We start from the raw sequence: 14969 nt of genomic DNA, 5'->3' as shown, positions 1-14969 counted from the left end.
ATCAGGCTGATGGCAGTAGGGAGCCACAGACGGTTCACAACACAGAAGGCTACTGTGCAGCTTGGAGGGAGACCTGGACCCGGAAAGGACCACAGAGAAGGGGGGAAGAGAGCAGACAGAAGGGCCCCTGAAGGTGGGTAGTCCAATGGAAGGTGACAAGAAGGGGTCCTGCTTTTGAGAAAGATGACATTTGAATGGCAAGGATGAGAAGGTGTGAGCCCTGCAGAGAGCAGCAGGAAGAGCATTCCGAGCAGAGGAAATAGCACGTGCAAGGGCCCTGGGGCAGTGAGCCTGGGCAGAGTGTCCCTGGGGGCCGCGGGGACACTGGGCTGCGCACTCCATGGGCTCTGCTCCAGATTCCCAGATCTCCCCAACCAGGCCCTGGATGAAGACTGTCACCCCCTTGTCACACGTTCACAGCTCACCCAGTCATTGTCCCACTCCATTCCCTCCTGGACCATGAGAAGCTGCCACCAGAGAGATTTGTGAGACTCAACCAGAGCCTCCCAGTCTGCTGTGTGGGACAGAGCAGGAAACAGCTGCTGAAAGCTTCAAGGAAGGCTTCCTGGAGGAGGTGGCTTCCCAGCTCCCTGTTTCTCTTCTTGTTTCCTCTAACACAGTTTGAAGATGGGATCCTGGACATCTGCCTGATGCTTTTGGACGTCAACCCCAAGTTTGTGAAAGACGCCGGCCGCGACTGCTCCCGCCGCAGCAGCCCCATCTACATAGGCCGGGTGGTGAGCGCCATGGTGAGTGGCAGGGCCCACAGGGGGCTCCCACAGGCCCCTCCCCCACAGTGGAGACACAGGCCATTCACTGTGCTGGGGGCGGTGGGGGTACCCGGGAGACGGGTAAGTCTCAGGGAAGAAACCCTATATTGGAAAGACAGGATTTGCACAGATGAGGGTGATGCCGTGAGGTCCCCCAGAGCAACTCATTTACTCATTTCTTCAGCAAATATTTATCAAGTACCACCTGCGTCCTAGGCACTGGGGAGAAGCCGAGAACAAGTCCTGTGTGGCCTCTGACTTCATGGAGACTGTGTTTCAGGGGGTAGCGGGGAGGAGGCTGACACTAACCGAAATCCCCCGTGAATGAGCAGGCAGCCATTAATGACGGTGCACGCTCCCAAGGAACCCGGGGTGTAAGAGCCTCGACCACAGAGCCCAGGCTCAGGGAGGGGCTGGCGGGCTCCCTAAGGTGGTACCCAGGAGAAGGGCGACCCAGGCAGAGGGCACAACTGTGCAAAGGCCCTGCAGAGGGAGCGACTTTGGCGGGTTTGAGGAAGGAAGGGAGGCCGGTGTGCCTGGAGCGGAGGGTGCAGGGGAAGCCGCAGAGGAGGGCGGCGGCAAGACCAGACGGCCTCGTGGACCATGGTCAGGAGGCTGATTACATTGTCGAGGTAACGGGAGTTCAGGGGAACACAAAACCTGGGGTGGGGGACACAAGGGGGTCTTTGTAAAGCTTAGATCACACTGTGTCACTCCCGAGCCATCCTGTGCCCACAGGACAGAGAGAGTCACATCCCAGCATTGTGTTCAAGACCTTGAGCCTGCCCCCCTTCTCCTTCCCCATCTCCCTGCTGTCCCCAGCTCCAGCCCCCACCGTCTGCCGCACGCCGCAGTCTGCCACACACTGTGGCCCCTTTGCACCTGCTCTTTCCTCACACTGGAGCTCCCCTCCCCACCTGTCACCCCCGCTGTACTCAGACTCACCTGGGCGGCACAGCCGTCACCCCATCCCAGGCTCAGTCCCCATGCTGCCCCACTGGTCGCAGGTCAATTGCAACGATGACCAGGGTGTGCTGCTGGGACGCTGGGACAACAACTACGGGGACGGTGTCAGCCCCATGTTCTGGATCGGAAGCGTGGACATCCTGCGGCGCTGGAGGAACCACGGCTGCCAGCGCGTCAAGTACGGCCAGTGCTGGGTCTTCGCCGCCGTGGCCTGCACGGGTGAGCTGCACTCTGGGATGTGGGTCAGGAGCCCTGGAAGGGCACAAAGAGCACCGGAGTAGGAATCGGGACATCCCTGCCCCGGTCCTGCCCCTGCCACCAACACTATCAATGCACCGTGTGGCCTAGAGCCTGTGGCCACCCTCTCTGGTCCATTATCCAATAGCCATCCCTCCGGCGGTTGCTAGGATCAAGGCTATCATTGGCAAACGGCATGGGCTCGGAGCTGAGAACTTGGGCACTGGAGCCACGCACACCTGAGTTAAAAATCCCCACCCTCCCACCACTCGCTCTGTGTCCTTGAGCAAATGACCTCTTTCTGAACCTCAGTTTCTCCATCTGGAAAACAGAGACAAGACCTACCTCCTACAGTGGGTGCAACATGAGGCTGCTCAGCACAGAACCTGGCCCAGTGTCGCTCTCAGCAAATCTCAGCCAGTAAGAACTGGAGCATAGCAGTAATCTCAGTGTCAAGAAAGAAAGCATGTTCTAAAACGCAGAGGGGGGAGGTAAAGCAATTTCAAACCAAAAAAGTAAAACCAATCTAAAACAAAAATCTTAAAAATGTAAGGCCAGAAAATGTCGGTGATTGTTCCCAGGCTGTGATGGTGTTGACGAGAATGGGTTAGCATCACACACTGGCTGAGAATGTAGACTCTGGAGACGGGACGATCGCTTGAGGCCAGGAGTTTGAGACCAGCCTGGGCAATGCAGTGAGACCTCATCTCTACAAAAAATAAATAAATAAAACAAAATAAAAATTAGCAGGCATAGTTGTGGGTGCCTGTAGTCTTGGCTACTCAGGAGGCTGAGGCAGGAGGATCACTGGAGCCCAGGAGGTTGGCTGCAATGAGCTATGATCGTGCCATTGCACTCCAGCCTGGGCAACAGAGCAAGAGCCTCTCTCAAAAAAAAAAAAAAGAACATAGACTCTGGAGTCGAGGCCTGGGTTCAAATCCTAGTTTGGCTTCTTACCTGCTGTGTGTCCTTTGGTAAATCACTTAACTCCCCTGAGCCACAGTTCCATCATATATAAAATGGGCATGACAATAGTAACTTTATCCTGGGATGGTTATGGGGATTAAATGAGTTAATATGTGTGAGATAGCCGAGCGTGATAGTGGTACCCCAGTAGTCTTAGCGTTTTGGGAGTCTGAGGCAGGAGGATCACTTGAGCCCAGGAGGTCGAGGCTGCAGTGAGTTATGATTGCCCCACTGTACTCCAGCCTGGGTGACAGAGCAAGACCCCATCTCTAAATAAATAAATGTGGGACGTGCTTAAAATGATTTTGGGTGCATGATAGAAAATACTTAGGTGATGATGTGACTTACTGTCATTACTATTATTATTACAAGGCTCAGGAAATCTAAAAGGCTGGTCTGGGGTTCCTGGCTTTTCTGAGTCCAAAACCAGCACTAAGGCCCCGGAAAGGGTGTCCGGGAGGCTCCCAGCCGGTCCTCCGCAGCAGCAGGCCGGGTCGGGGCGGCCTGACCGGGGTTCTCAGCTCGCCGCCCTTGCCTTCTGACCCTGCCTCTCTGCCTGGGACTGCCCGTTCCCTGTGACTGCTGAATTCCTTTTTCCTGTGGTAACTCCCTCATCTCAGAAACTTCCCTCTGAGAGGCCTAAAACACATCTTTTCAAAGAAGCCCATGGGTTTTCCTGGAGAATCCCCACCATCAAAGGCCTGGGGCCCCAGGCTCCCCTGCAGAAACCTTTGTCACCCTGGGCTGTGGCTGCCTGAAGGTTCAGCAGCAGGTCCTGCCCCGAGCTGCCCACTCCACCAGACCGGGGCTGTGTCCCGGTCCCGGCAGCCTCTTCCCAGGCCATGTGGGATGCAGCTGGAGAAAACCTGGCCAAAAAAGGACTCTGAGCACCGTGGCCGTGGAGTTCATGTGCGGCGCTAATGGTGAATTAGGCCATGAACTCTGGAGCTGGCCTGCCTGGGTTTGAATCCAGCTCTGCCTCTAACCCCTGGGTGGACTTGGGCAAGAGAATCGATGCCTCCAAGCCTCAGTTTCCTCATCTGTAAGATGGAGACAGTGGCGAATGATCTCATTCACGGGAAGCTCTTTGTACCAGGGAGAGATCACTTAGCACAGTCTCCGGCTCTGGTTAGGCTGGGGCCGGGGGGTTTCCAGGAGAGCCTGGGATTCCGGTGTTCTAGGCCAGATCCCTTACTGTACTTCCTCAACGTCGGTGAGTCAGCCAGCACTGATGGGCGACGTCTGCTGTAATGGGCACCGTGACACACTGTGCTGTTCCCGAGCGCCACCTCAGTGCTTGCTCTGGGAATGGGCAGACAGGCTCTGCGCACACCCACGGCCTCTCTCTGAATCACCACAAATCCCCACAAGCTGCTATTATTAGCTTCTCTTACTGAGGAGGAAATGGAGGCTCAGAGAGGGGAGTGTCTTGCCCAAGGTCACACAGCGCATGAGTGACACAGTCAGGCTGTGATCCTGGTGTCTTTGGTCCTGGGGCAGCCTTCTGTTAGACCGTGATGATGGGACCTCCTGGGACACCATCCCTGGGGCAGGAGTGGCACTTGGCTACCTGGGCAGCAGAGACAGGCCTCCCCTGTTGTGCCGTCTAGACACAGGCCCCTTGCATGGTGGGCTAAGCCGTGGCATTAGGACACCAGCCTTCACTGAGGGCAGCCTTGCGGCTCTGCTCTGCCCAGTTCTCGGGCACAGGAACCAGGCAGGAGGGGGAGGCCATAACTGTTCCTTCCTCCCTCCTCCCAGCTCCCACCAGTCTCCTGGCAGGAATCCAGGGGCAACCGGTAAGCTCTTATCCTGGCCGATGGATGGTAAGCCCAGGGCAAAGGTCACATCCCTTCCCCCTCCCCCAGATTCAGCTTAAATCAAAACTAAAAGAACAACAAAAGTCCCGCAGATTATGTAATAACGTAACCGTTTCTCTTCATTTTTTAGATATTTTTTCTGTGAATCTGTTGCTTTTACAACACACATAAAAAGCATGTTTTAAAAATGAGGGAGTAAAAGCACCCATCATTCCGTCCGCCAGAGCACCCAGTGGGCCATGTGGCCAAGATCCACGCCGGGGTTTTCCTCCTCCCCTGCGCTTCTTCCCCCACCGCTGAGCTGAGCCCAGCTTGCAGATGCCAGTCAATGTCCCTGTGTTTTTGCAACATCAGCCCCTTTCCCACCAAACAAGGCCTTGGCAGGAACACAGGGCCGTCGCGACAAGTCTGAGGACTCTGGTCTGTGCTTTGACCTGATTGCAGGGCCACATGCATCTGTGTTCTCCTACATTGGGAATGATGGTGCATCCCCACTGGCATCACTAATGCACGTAGAGATGGAACCAAGGCCCAAAGAGGTGAAGGGACTGGTCCCAGGTCACACAGCTGGAAGCAGCTGGGTCTCAGACTTCTGTCCCCTCCTCTGCCTGTTGCACTGTTTGAGTCTCGCTCTAAATCCATATCTGGGGGAGATTCAGTCATTCATTCACTCCTTCCCTCCCTCCCTCTTTCCTCTCCTCTCTCCTTCCTCCACTCCTTCATCCCGTTTGACAAAATAGTCAGTGACAGGCCTGTGCTGGGCTCCAGGATCTAACATAAGACAGATTCCTCACTGTCCTTGGGGGACTAATTAAAGAATCCCTCACATGCTTATACACTGGAAAGGAAGATGATCTCCACCGTGCTGTGAATGCAAATGATGGGCAACCTGAACCTGGCAGTAGCCTTCCAGGCAGAGGGGATGGCAGCCACCGATGCCCTGAGGCTGGCGGGAGCAGAGCCTGCTGGAGGCCAGTGTGGTGGAGCACAGCGTGCGAGGAGGGGGTCAGGGGCCAGACCCTGCAGGGCCCAGGGCCATGGCCAGGGCTCTGGCCTTGACCTCAAGGGCCATGGGGAGCCATGGACAGTTGATCTGAGGAGTGTTGACATCAGATGTATTATATTGTGTCGTGTCGTATCGTATTGTATTGCATTGCATTGTATTGTATTTTGAGACAGCATCTCGCTCTGTTACCCAGGCTGGAGTGCAGTGGCACGATCTCAGCTCACTGCAACCCCCACCTCCCAGGTTCAAGCAATTCTCCTGTCTTAGCCTGCGGAGTAGCTGGGATTACAGGCATGCACCACCACGCCCGGCTAATTTTTGTATTTCTAGTAAAGACGGGGTTTCACCTTGTTGGCCAGGCTGGTCTTGAACTCTTGACCTCAGGCCTGCCTCAGCCTCCCAAAGTGCTGGGATCATAGGTGTGAGCCACTGCGCCCAGCCCTGATTTGTATTTTAGAGTCTCCTTCTGGCAGCTGTGGTGTGAGGTGGATAGACTGAACCTGGGGTGACCAGAGAGGTGGGCGCTATTATCCAGGCAAGAAGGGCTGGCTCATGTTCTCCCCACTTGGACAGTGGGCACACAGTGTCCCCTAGAATACAGATGGGCAGGCAGAGGCCCAGAGCAGGGCGGATGTTTCGGGACCTCAGCCTATCCCCTCAGCCCGCTTTCCACTCCTCCCCAACAGTGCTGCGGTGCCTGGGCGTCCCCACCCGCGTGGTGACCAACTACAACTCAGCCCACGACCAGAACAGCAACCTTCTCATCGAGTACTTCCGCAATGAGTTTGGAGAGATCCAGGGTGACAAGAGCGAGATGATCTGGTGAGGTGGGGGCTGGGGGAGGGTCAGAGCTCACTAGAAAGGGCCCCAAGGAGAGGACACCTGGGAGGGCTCCTTGGAGGAGGTCACATTGGAACCGGGCCTTAAAAGTTGAGCAGTGTTTGAGCAGGCTTGGGGAGGGACAATAGGAGCCAAGGCCTAGGGGGAGAGAGAGTCAACCACATACACGATGCGGCCTCGGGAGAATCATGCTGCTAACGTGTGGTGAGGCCGGACTGCCACATTAGGGGGCCCAGGCTTGATTCTGAAGGCAACAGGTTGTCACTCCGGACTTCAGAGTGGGAGAGGGCAGTGCTGACAACTGCCAGGAGGGCCAGAGGGGGAGAGATGGGGCAGGGGGCTGGGGCGTGGCCCAGTGGGGAGTGATAAGCTTTAAATGGACAGAAAATAAGGGATGGAGCCAAGACATTCGGAGGTCAGAGGGGCCGCTGAGAGGGGCAAGGAGCGGGAGAGGAGTTGAGAAGGGCTCTGAGGTGTAGCAGTAGGCGCCTGGCTAGAGGGGGTGCTGTGAGCTGGGCCCCCGAGGGAGGAAGAGCAGGGCGGTGGGGAGACACTCTGGACAGTCTGGGACGAGGCGAGCGTGCCTTGGGGACCTGCGTGGGTGGTCTGCGCGTAGGACGTGGCAGTGGGTATTGCTCATGTTCTGCTTCATCCCCCACTCTCCGCTCAGGAACTTCCACTGCTGGGTGGAGTCATGGATGACCAGGCCAGACCTGCAGCCGGGGTACGAGGGCTGGCAGGCCCTGGACCCAACGCCCCAGGAGAAGAGCGAAGGTGCGTGGGCGGGCACTGACCAGTCTAGCAGATGCGGAAGCTGAGGCTCGGGGAGTTAAAGTGACCCAGCTGGAGGGAGGCAGAGCTAGGAGCTCACCCGGAGATCACTGACGGGTCCACGGAAGGGGGACCTCACTTACCTCTTCATAGCACACTTCCTGATCATCTCAAAAGCAATTCATATGCATTCTGGAAAGCAGGAAATACAGAGAAACAGAAAGAAAAACACCAAATAGCGTCTGTCCTCTTGTGTTAAAATAAGGAGCATTAACAGTTGTCACACAAGCCTCCACTGATTTCAAATCGCATGTTTGTGTGTGTATATGTGTGTGTCTATATATCCATACATATAAACACACACATGTATGTATATATAAACATATATATATCTATATGTATGTGCATATAAACACACACACACGCACACACACACACACGCAGCACCTGTGTATTTAAAAGAGAGAGAGAGAGAGCACAACCAAGACAAAATTTTGTTGTGATGCACATGGGCGCTTTCTAAGGAATTTTTAAATGGATAAAATATAATGCACAGAGTTATAAAGAAAACCAATTTCATTAAAATACAGTTATCACAGTTTTAAAAAATAAAGTTATGATATAATAATCTGTGCTTCTTTATAGAAGAAGATCTAGTGATGGAGCCAGTAAGTTCCATCATATAGTGGTAGAGACAATTTATGAGCATACGTGAATTTCCTGCTGTCAACTGTGACAGCTCTAAGATCGTAATGATCATGCCTGTGGTCCCAGGAGTCCTGCATGCTCCTAAGGCTGCTGAGGTTTGTTTCCTGCTTTTATAATTGAAGGAGGTGCTGTAGTGTAAACAAAGATACCCTTTTTTCCCCATCCAAGTTCATGGACCCCTGAATTCCTTTGGTAGTGCCTCGGGGAAATCCATGGACCCTGGTTTAAGACCTCCAGCTATATGGAGCCTTTTCCCCCAGCTCTATCCACTTCTCGATAAGGCATTAGCATTTCTGCAGCACGTGGGTTTCTGTGATTTGATCGTTATTGAATGTGACCAAGGTCCATCACGTGGACCTGCTAGACTGTACCTATCCAGCCTCCAGTGCTCAGCATTGAAGTCTGCGGGCAGTGTGAGGCAGTTATCAGCCACATTTATGTAAACAGCAGGCACCCGTATGCACCTGGAGAACACTCACGCCCTGAGGTCAACCGCATGGCGTTGAGTGAGAGCTCCACTCTCACTCAGTGAGAGCAGGAAACGAGACAGATGTCCTACTTGCTAACATGTTGCCTGCCCTTGGCTCCATAATTTCCTTAGGATGCCTGGGATACATTTCCATTTTATTTATCAGATACTTGCATAGTATTTAGTATAGGCTAAGAGCTTTACATCTATAATTCATGAATGCTCATTAGGTGGGTCGAGATCTTATGTCCACACGAAACTACTGCTTCCAGAAGTTAGTGACTGGCCCAAAGTCACCCAGCTAATAAGGCTGAGCTGGGGCCGGGTGCAGTGGCTCACACCTGTAATCCCAGCACTTTGGGAGGCTGAGCTGGGTGGATCACAAGATCAGGAGTTCAAGACCAGCCTGGCCAAGATACTGAAACTCCATCTCTACCAAAAATACAAAAAATCAGCTGGGCATGGTGGTGGGTGCCTGTAATCCTAGCTGCTTGGGAGGCTGAGTCAGAGAATTGCTTGAACTCAGGAGGCAGAGATTGCAGTGAGCTGAGATCGCACCACTGCACTCCAGCCTGAGTGACAGAGTGAGACTTGGTCCCCACCCCCCAAAAAAAAACTGAGTTGGGATTTGAAGCTTAAAAGTTGTGCTCCAGAGCCCCTATTCTGAACCCTCGCCCCGTGGTGCCCTCCTAGAAGCGGAATCCTTCTGTCAGAGGGCTGCATGGTCTTGAGGTTTCTGGCCACATGTGGCTGAATTGGGGAGGGTTTTAGAGGATACCACCCAACCTTCACCCAGGCCCATCCCTTCCCCTTTCCACCCCTGCCAGGGACATACTGCTGTGGCCCAGTTCCAGTTCGGGCCATCAAGGAGGGCGACCTGAGCACCAAGTACGATGCGCCCTTTGTCTTTGCGGAGGTGAATGCCGACGTGGTGGACTGGATCCAGCAGGACGATGGGTCCATGCACAAGTCCGTCAACCGTTCCCTGGTCGTCGGGATGAAGATCAGCACTAAGAGCGTGGGCCGTGACGAGCGGGAGGACATCACCCACACCTACAAATACCCAGAGGGTACGTGCCCTGTCTCTCCGAATCTTTGCTATGACCTTGCGGATAAGCATCGTGTTTACCCAGCCCAGCAGGCTCGTGCATGTGCATGTGTGTTTTGACTGGTAGCCTACATACAGCAATGGCCCTGTAGGCTGTACTCCATCTTAAGCAATTCCTTAGAAACACGAGCAGACATGTCGAGGGGCAGTGGCAGAGGATTATTCTTTCAGGGAAAGGGTTCTGTAGTCCACAGAAGGGTTCAGTTCAGTTATTAAGACACTTGCTTTTAAGTTGGTTCGACTCTTTTTTTCTTTTTCTTTCTTTTTTTTTTTTGAGATGGAGTTTTGCTCTTGTTGCTTAGGCTGGAGTGCAATGGCACAATCTTGGTTCACTGCAACCTCTGCCTTCCGGGTTCAAGCGATTCTCCTGCCTCAGCTTCCTGAGTAGCTGGAATCAAAGGCATGCACCACCATGCCTGGCTAATTTTGTATTTTTTGTAGAGACAGGGTTTCTCCATATTGGTTAGGCTGGTCTTGAACTCTCAACCTCAGGTGATGCACCCGTCTCAGCCTCCCAAAGTGCTGGGATTACAAGCGTGAGCCGCCGCGCCTTTTTTTTTTTTTTTGAGACAGGACCTTACTCTGTCACCCAGGCTGGAGTGCAGTGGCATGATCTCAGTTCACTTCAACCTCTGCCTCCTAGACTCATGCTATCCTCACACCTCAGCCTCCTGAGTAGCTGCGACTACATGTGTGTACCATCATGCTCAGCTAATTTTTTTTTGTTTGTATTTTTTGTAGAGACAGGGTCTCAATATGTTGCTAAGGCTGGTCTCAAACTCCTGGGCTCAAGCAATCTGCCCACCTCAGCCTCCCAAAGTGCTGGGATTACAGGCTGAGCTGCCACACCCGGCTGGTTGATTTGACTCTTAACTTCAGAGGATAAATATTATAGAGGAGAGGCATGCATCGTAGAAAAATAAAGAATGTCTGCATTATTAGGTTGCATATTAATATTTATCAGCAGTGGGACCTATAACCATAGGTGGGCAATTCCACACTTTTCAGTTATGATGTATTTGTACTAGAGGGGTTTGAAAGTCCAGAGAGGCCACAGAGAAGAGGTGCCTCGAATTTTGCAGTGTTTATTTTTGCAGCATTTGACATACAGCTGGAAAAGTGAACACGAAGGTGGACGGGAAGAGAAGGGGGCCAAGATAAACCCAAAATTAATGTCATGAGTTCAATCAGACATGAGGATGAGGCATCTTTCTGCTGCTAATGTTAAATCAGTTGCGGGGGAAAGGACTTGGTGGATTTTTTAAAATTAAATTTGAGCACATCCAACAGCCAATTCAATAGGATATATACATATAATTTCTAAGCAACTACCAAGCACAGCAGGGCTCACAGTGGGGATTAAGAAACCATAGTTCCTGCCTTGGCCTGACCCTCGCTGACTTTCCAGGGCCACCTGACCATGCTTTAGCTGAAAGGGATAAAACAGAAGGAAAGGATGCCCTCCCCATCCCTGGAAGTCTAGAGCTTTAGATATGCACTAAAGAAATAGAAAGGCACCCAAGAACACTGGGAGGAGAAATCAAAGGCACATAGGAGAGAGACAGATGGAATATAAGGAAGGGAACAATCAGAGACAGGAAGGGAAAGAATTTCAGGTACAAGTAATCCCTGAGCACATGCTTGGAGGTAAGAAAGATTGTACTGTATTCGTGCCTAGTATGCACCAAGCACTGTTGTAGGCACTGGCTATGACATAAGGATAAGGAAAACACAGCCTTAGCCCTCGAGTAGCTCAAGAAGGTAAAGTTTAAAACAGAAAACAACACAGGGGAAGGAGTGGTCAGAGAGGGCTTCCCAGAGGAGGTGTCATTTGGGGCTGGGTCTTGAGGGATGTATAGGAGTTCACTAGTGGAAAATAAATAAAATACTGTGTCCTCCTCTTGGCCCAGAAGTATACAGAAGGGGCTCCTTCAGGGCTGCCCTGAGTTATCAGGGCTTGCAAAGCCAGCTGGCCCTGTCCGAGCCCCCTTCCCGTGATCTACTCCAGCTGTTATTGAGGCTGTCTTCCCAACACCTACAGGGTCCTCAGAGGAGAGGGAGGCCTTCACAAAGGCCAACCACCTGAACAAACTGGTCGAGAAGGAGGAGGCAGGGATGGCCATGCGGATCCGCGTGGGCCGGAGCATGAACATGGGCAGCGACTTTGATGTCTTTGCCCACATCACGAACAACACCGAAGAGGAGCACGCCTGCCGCCTTCTGCTCTGTGCCCGCACTGTCAGCTACAACGGGGTCTTGGGGCCTGAGTGTGGCACCAAGGACCTGCTCAACCTCACCCTGGAGCCTTTCTCTGGTAAGGCCCTGTGTTCCTGGAGCGTGTGTTGACTGCCAACTGGCAACACGCTAGGTAGTGACCTGACCGCTTCCACAGACACTTACGTGGTGCTGACTCCGCTGCAGGCCCTGTCCTAAGCACTTTATAAATACCAACCCACTTACGCGAGAGTGAGGGTTGGATTTGATCATGGTTTTCCAGATGAGGAGACAGAGGTACAGAGAGGTTAAGTAATTTTCTTAAGATCACACAGGGCTGGATGCGGTGGGTCACGACGATAATCCCAGCACTTTGGGAGGCCAAGGCAGGTGCACCACGAGGTCAGGAGTCGGAGACCAGCCTGGCCAACATGGTGAAACACTGTCTCTACTAAAAGTACAAAAATTAGCCAGGCATGGTGGTGTGTACCTGTAATCCCAGCTGCTCAGGAGGCTGAGGCAGGAGAATCGCTGGAACCCGGAAGGCAGAGGTTACAGCGAGCCGACATCATGCCATTGCACTCCAGCCTGGGCAACAGCGAGACTCTGTCTCAAAAAAAAAAAAAAAAAAAAAAAAAAAAAAAAAATCCCACAGTTGGAGAGTGACGGGCCTGAGACTTGAGCCTGTCCTCTCAGCAGCTGTCCTGTTTGGTTTCGCCTTGTCTCCTGCAACCCCTGACTGCTTTCACAGACCCTCTGCTGCCCTCTCTCAGTCAAGCCCTCTGTCTCCAGCCCCTCGTACCTCAACAGCCTGTCCCCACGTGCCCTTTGAGAACCTCTCCTGCACCTCTGATTGCTCTCTGCCTCAGAGCAAAGGCTCTAGCCCAGCGCCTTGCACAGCACCTGCTGCTTTTTCCCCAGCGGTGGGGATGCTCTGCGCCTGCGCTGCCTGTCCAGCGTGGCGGCCACGGGCCCCGCATGGCTACTACGCGCTTGAAATGTGGCTGGTGCAAGTGCAGAACTAGTTTTTGTTTGTTTGTTTGTTTGTTTGTTTGTTTGTTTGTTTGTTTTTGAGATGCGGTCTTGCTCGGTCGCCCAGGCTGGAGTGCAGTGGCACGATCTCGGCTCACTGCAATCTCAGCCTCCTGAGTAGCTGGGATTACAGGCGCGCACCACCATGCCGGCTAATTTTTGTGTTTTGAGCAGAGATGGGGTTTCACTATGCTGGCCAGCCTGGCCACAGATTCCTGACCTCAAGTGATCTACCCGTCTCAGCCTCCCAAAGTGCTGGGACTACAGGCCTGAGCCACCGCACCCCGCCAAAACTAAAGTTTTAATTGTGTTTAAAGGTAGATAGCCACATGCGGCCAGAAGCCGCTATGTTGGGCAGAGCAGCTCAGCGAGCCGTAGGCGGGAACATCCAGGCCTCTGCAGGGAGAAGTGCTTTCTTCCTGGACTTGATCGTCCCTCTCCAGTGTCCCCAGCACCAGTCTAGCCGCCCTGTTAGGCAAATCCCCTTCGCTGTGAAATGCTATCGTTAGACCACCCAACTCGGCCCCAGGCCAAGCCTTTGTCACCAGGCTGCCTGTGCAGAGGCCTGCACAGTGATTGTCCCCTGGGTCCCTTTCACTGTCTGGCTTTGTCACTGTGTCTGATTATCTTTCTAAAAATAAGCCTGAGGCCCTCAGAGGAGCGGTGCTCACTGAGGTCCCAAAGCCCAGGAATCCAGCCCAGGGCTCCACCCACAACTGCTCTCCCCAACGACCCAGCAGCCCCATCCCGCCTTCTGCCATTTGGAGCCCTGCAGGTGTGAGGCGGGCAGAGGGCTCTCCAGGCTGGGAGAGGACCTGGGAGCTGTGGAGTGAGGCACCGGCCATCCTCCATGGGGCAGCAGCACCAAGTAAGGCATCATCCTTGGGCAGCGTCTCACTGTGTCACCGGAGCAAATGGCTACCCCCCTGCACCTTAGCGTCCCCATGGGGCTCCTGGGGGTCATGATCCACAGTGCGGGACCACTGGGGGTAGGAGAGTGTGCACACAGTAGTTGCTCAAGTCTGGATTCAGTGTGGCCACGCCTGGAGATGCTGGAGAATCCCCAGGTGGGGCATGGCTTGTGTTTACAGTGTGCTTCCCCATCTCCTCTCCCTGGACTCCTGCCTGTCAAACCAGTGATCGTCCTCTCCTCTATGACTGGGCCTGGACCCTTGGCACCCACGGGCTGGCGTCTGGGGCGCAGCTTTTGCCCTCCTAAGAAAGCAGGTCTGTGTTGTGGGCGGGGCGTCTGCAATGTTGACAGTTGCTGCCTCCTGGTTTTTCCGTCTCAGGCCCACTGTGGGCACTCCTGGAGCTGCACCCTCTGGCACACCCACTGTCAGGCCCTGGGAACAGCTCTCAGCAGGGGCCAGGCCCTCAGAGGGCACAGCCTCTTGGCACCAGGGCAGAGCCCAACACTGCAGCTGTTGAAAGACATTTTCTGAGGCCAGCAAGGCCAGGCTCTGAATCTCGGCTCTGCTGCCCTCTGAATGCACCACCCTGGGTGCGGTGAATGTGCTCTCTGAGCCTTAGGTCACACTTGCCTGTTACGCGGGGCAATGGCATGCCCACCGGATGCGACCTAGGCCGTGAGGACTGAAGGAGAGGACATGTGCTCAGGAGGTATCTGGAAAGTACACAGCGGTGCCAGCATGCGGCGGGACCCTCACTCCTCCCTGAGCACGAGCACAAAGAGGCGTGGGGAGGCGAGAAGCTGTGGACCTTTCCTGAACACCTGCTGTGCCAGGCAATGGTGTCAGCCCTGGGCTTGGGGGTTCTTGTGTCCCTGAGGCCTCGGTGGTGTAGAAAGGACCCAGCCCTCGCCTCTCATCCAGGCCCCAGGAGTCCGGGACAGGATCCATCTCTGCAGGCGTGTGGGGGTTCAGGACAAAAGGACCCCCAAGTTCCAGTTCCTGCCATCTGCTGCCTGGCTGTGGGCTCCTGGGTCTTCCTCTCCTCCATTCCAGGCTACAGGTTCCCCGTTTGCTTAAAGGGGAAGGTGCGTTCTTCTTTTAAGAGCCCCCTCCAGCCGTGTTCTTTGTGTGTGTGTGCGTTCGTGTGT

At 53.9% G+C, this 14969-nt stretch overlaps 1 protein-coding gene across 4 annotated transcripts in view; it reads left to right on the top strand.

Moving 5' to 3' along the window:
* TGM2 (transglutaminase 2) overlaps positions 1–14969 on the top strand; it is a 37666-nt gene that overhangs the window by 16109 nt on the left and 6588 nt on the right. Inside the window, exons 5-11 of one of the 4 annotated variants that reach the window (XR_012519351.1) lie at positions 621–749; positions 1778–1955; positions 6452–6587; positions 7276–7379; positions 9381–9623; positions 11703–13775; positions 13999–14906. Coding sequence is in view for 1 of the 4 variants with exons in the window: in XM_003936370.3 (XP_003936419.2) it covers positions 621–749; positions 1778–1955; positions 6452–6587; positions 7276–7379; positions 9381–9623; positions 11703–11975 (1063 nt within the window). In the remaining 3 variants the exon portion in view is untranslated. Of the gene's footprint in view, positions 1–620; positions 750–1777; positions 1956–6451; positions 6588–7275; positions 7380–9380; positions 9624–11702; positions 14907–14969 lie in introns of all 4 variants that reach the window. The other 3 variants (XR_012519352.1, XR_012519350.1, XM_003936370.3) reach the window with 3 other exon arrangements.

This window comes from Saimiri boliviensis, chromosome 9 (genome assembly GCF_048565385.1).
Source record: "Saimiri boliviensis isolate mSaiBol1 chromosome 9, mSaiBol1.pri, whole genome shotgun sequence".
Taxonomy (NCBI): Eukaryota; Metazoa; Chordata; class Mammalia; order Primates; family Cebidae; genus Saimiri; species Saimiri boliviensis.
This window is presented reverse-complemented; position numbering and strand designations above follow the sequence as displayed.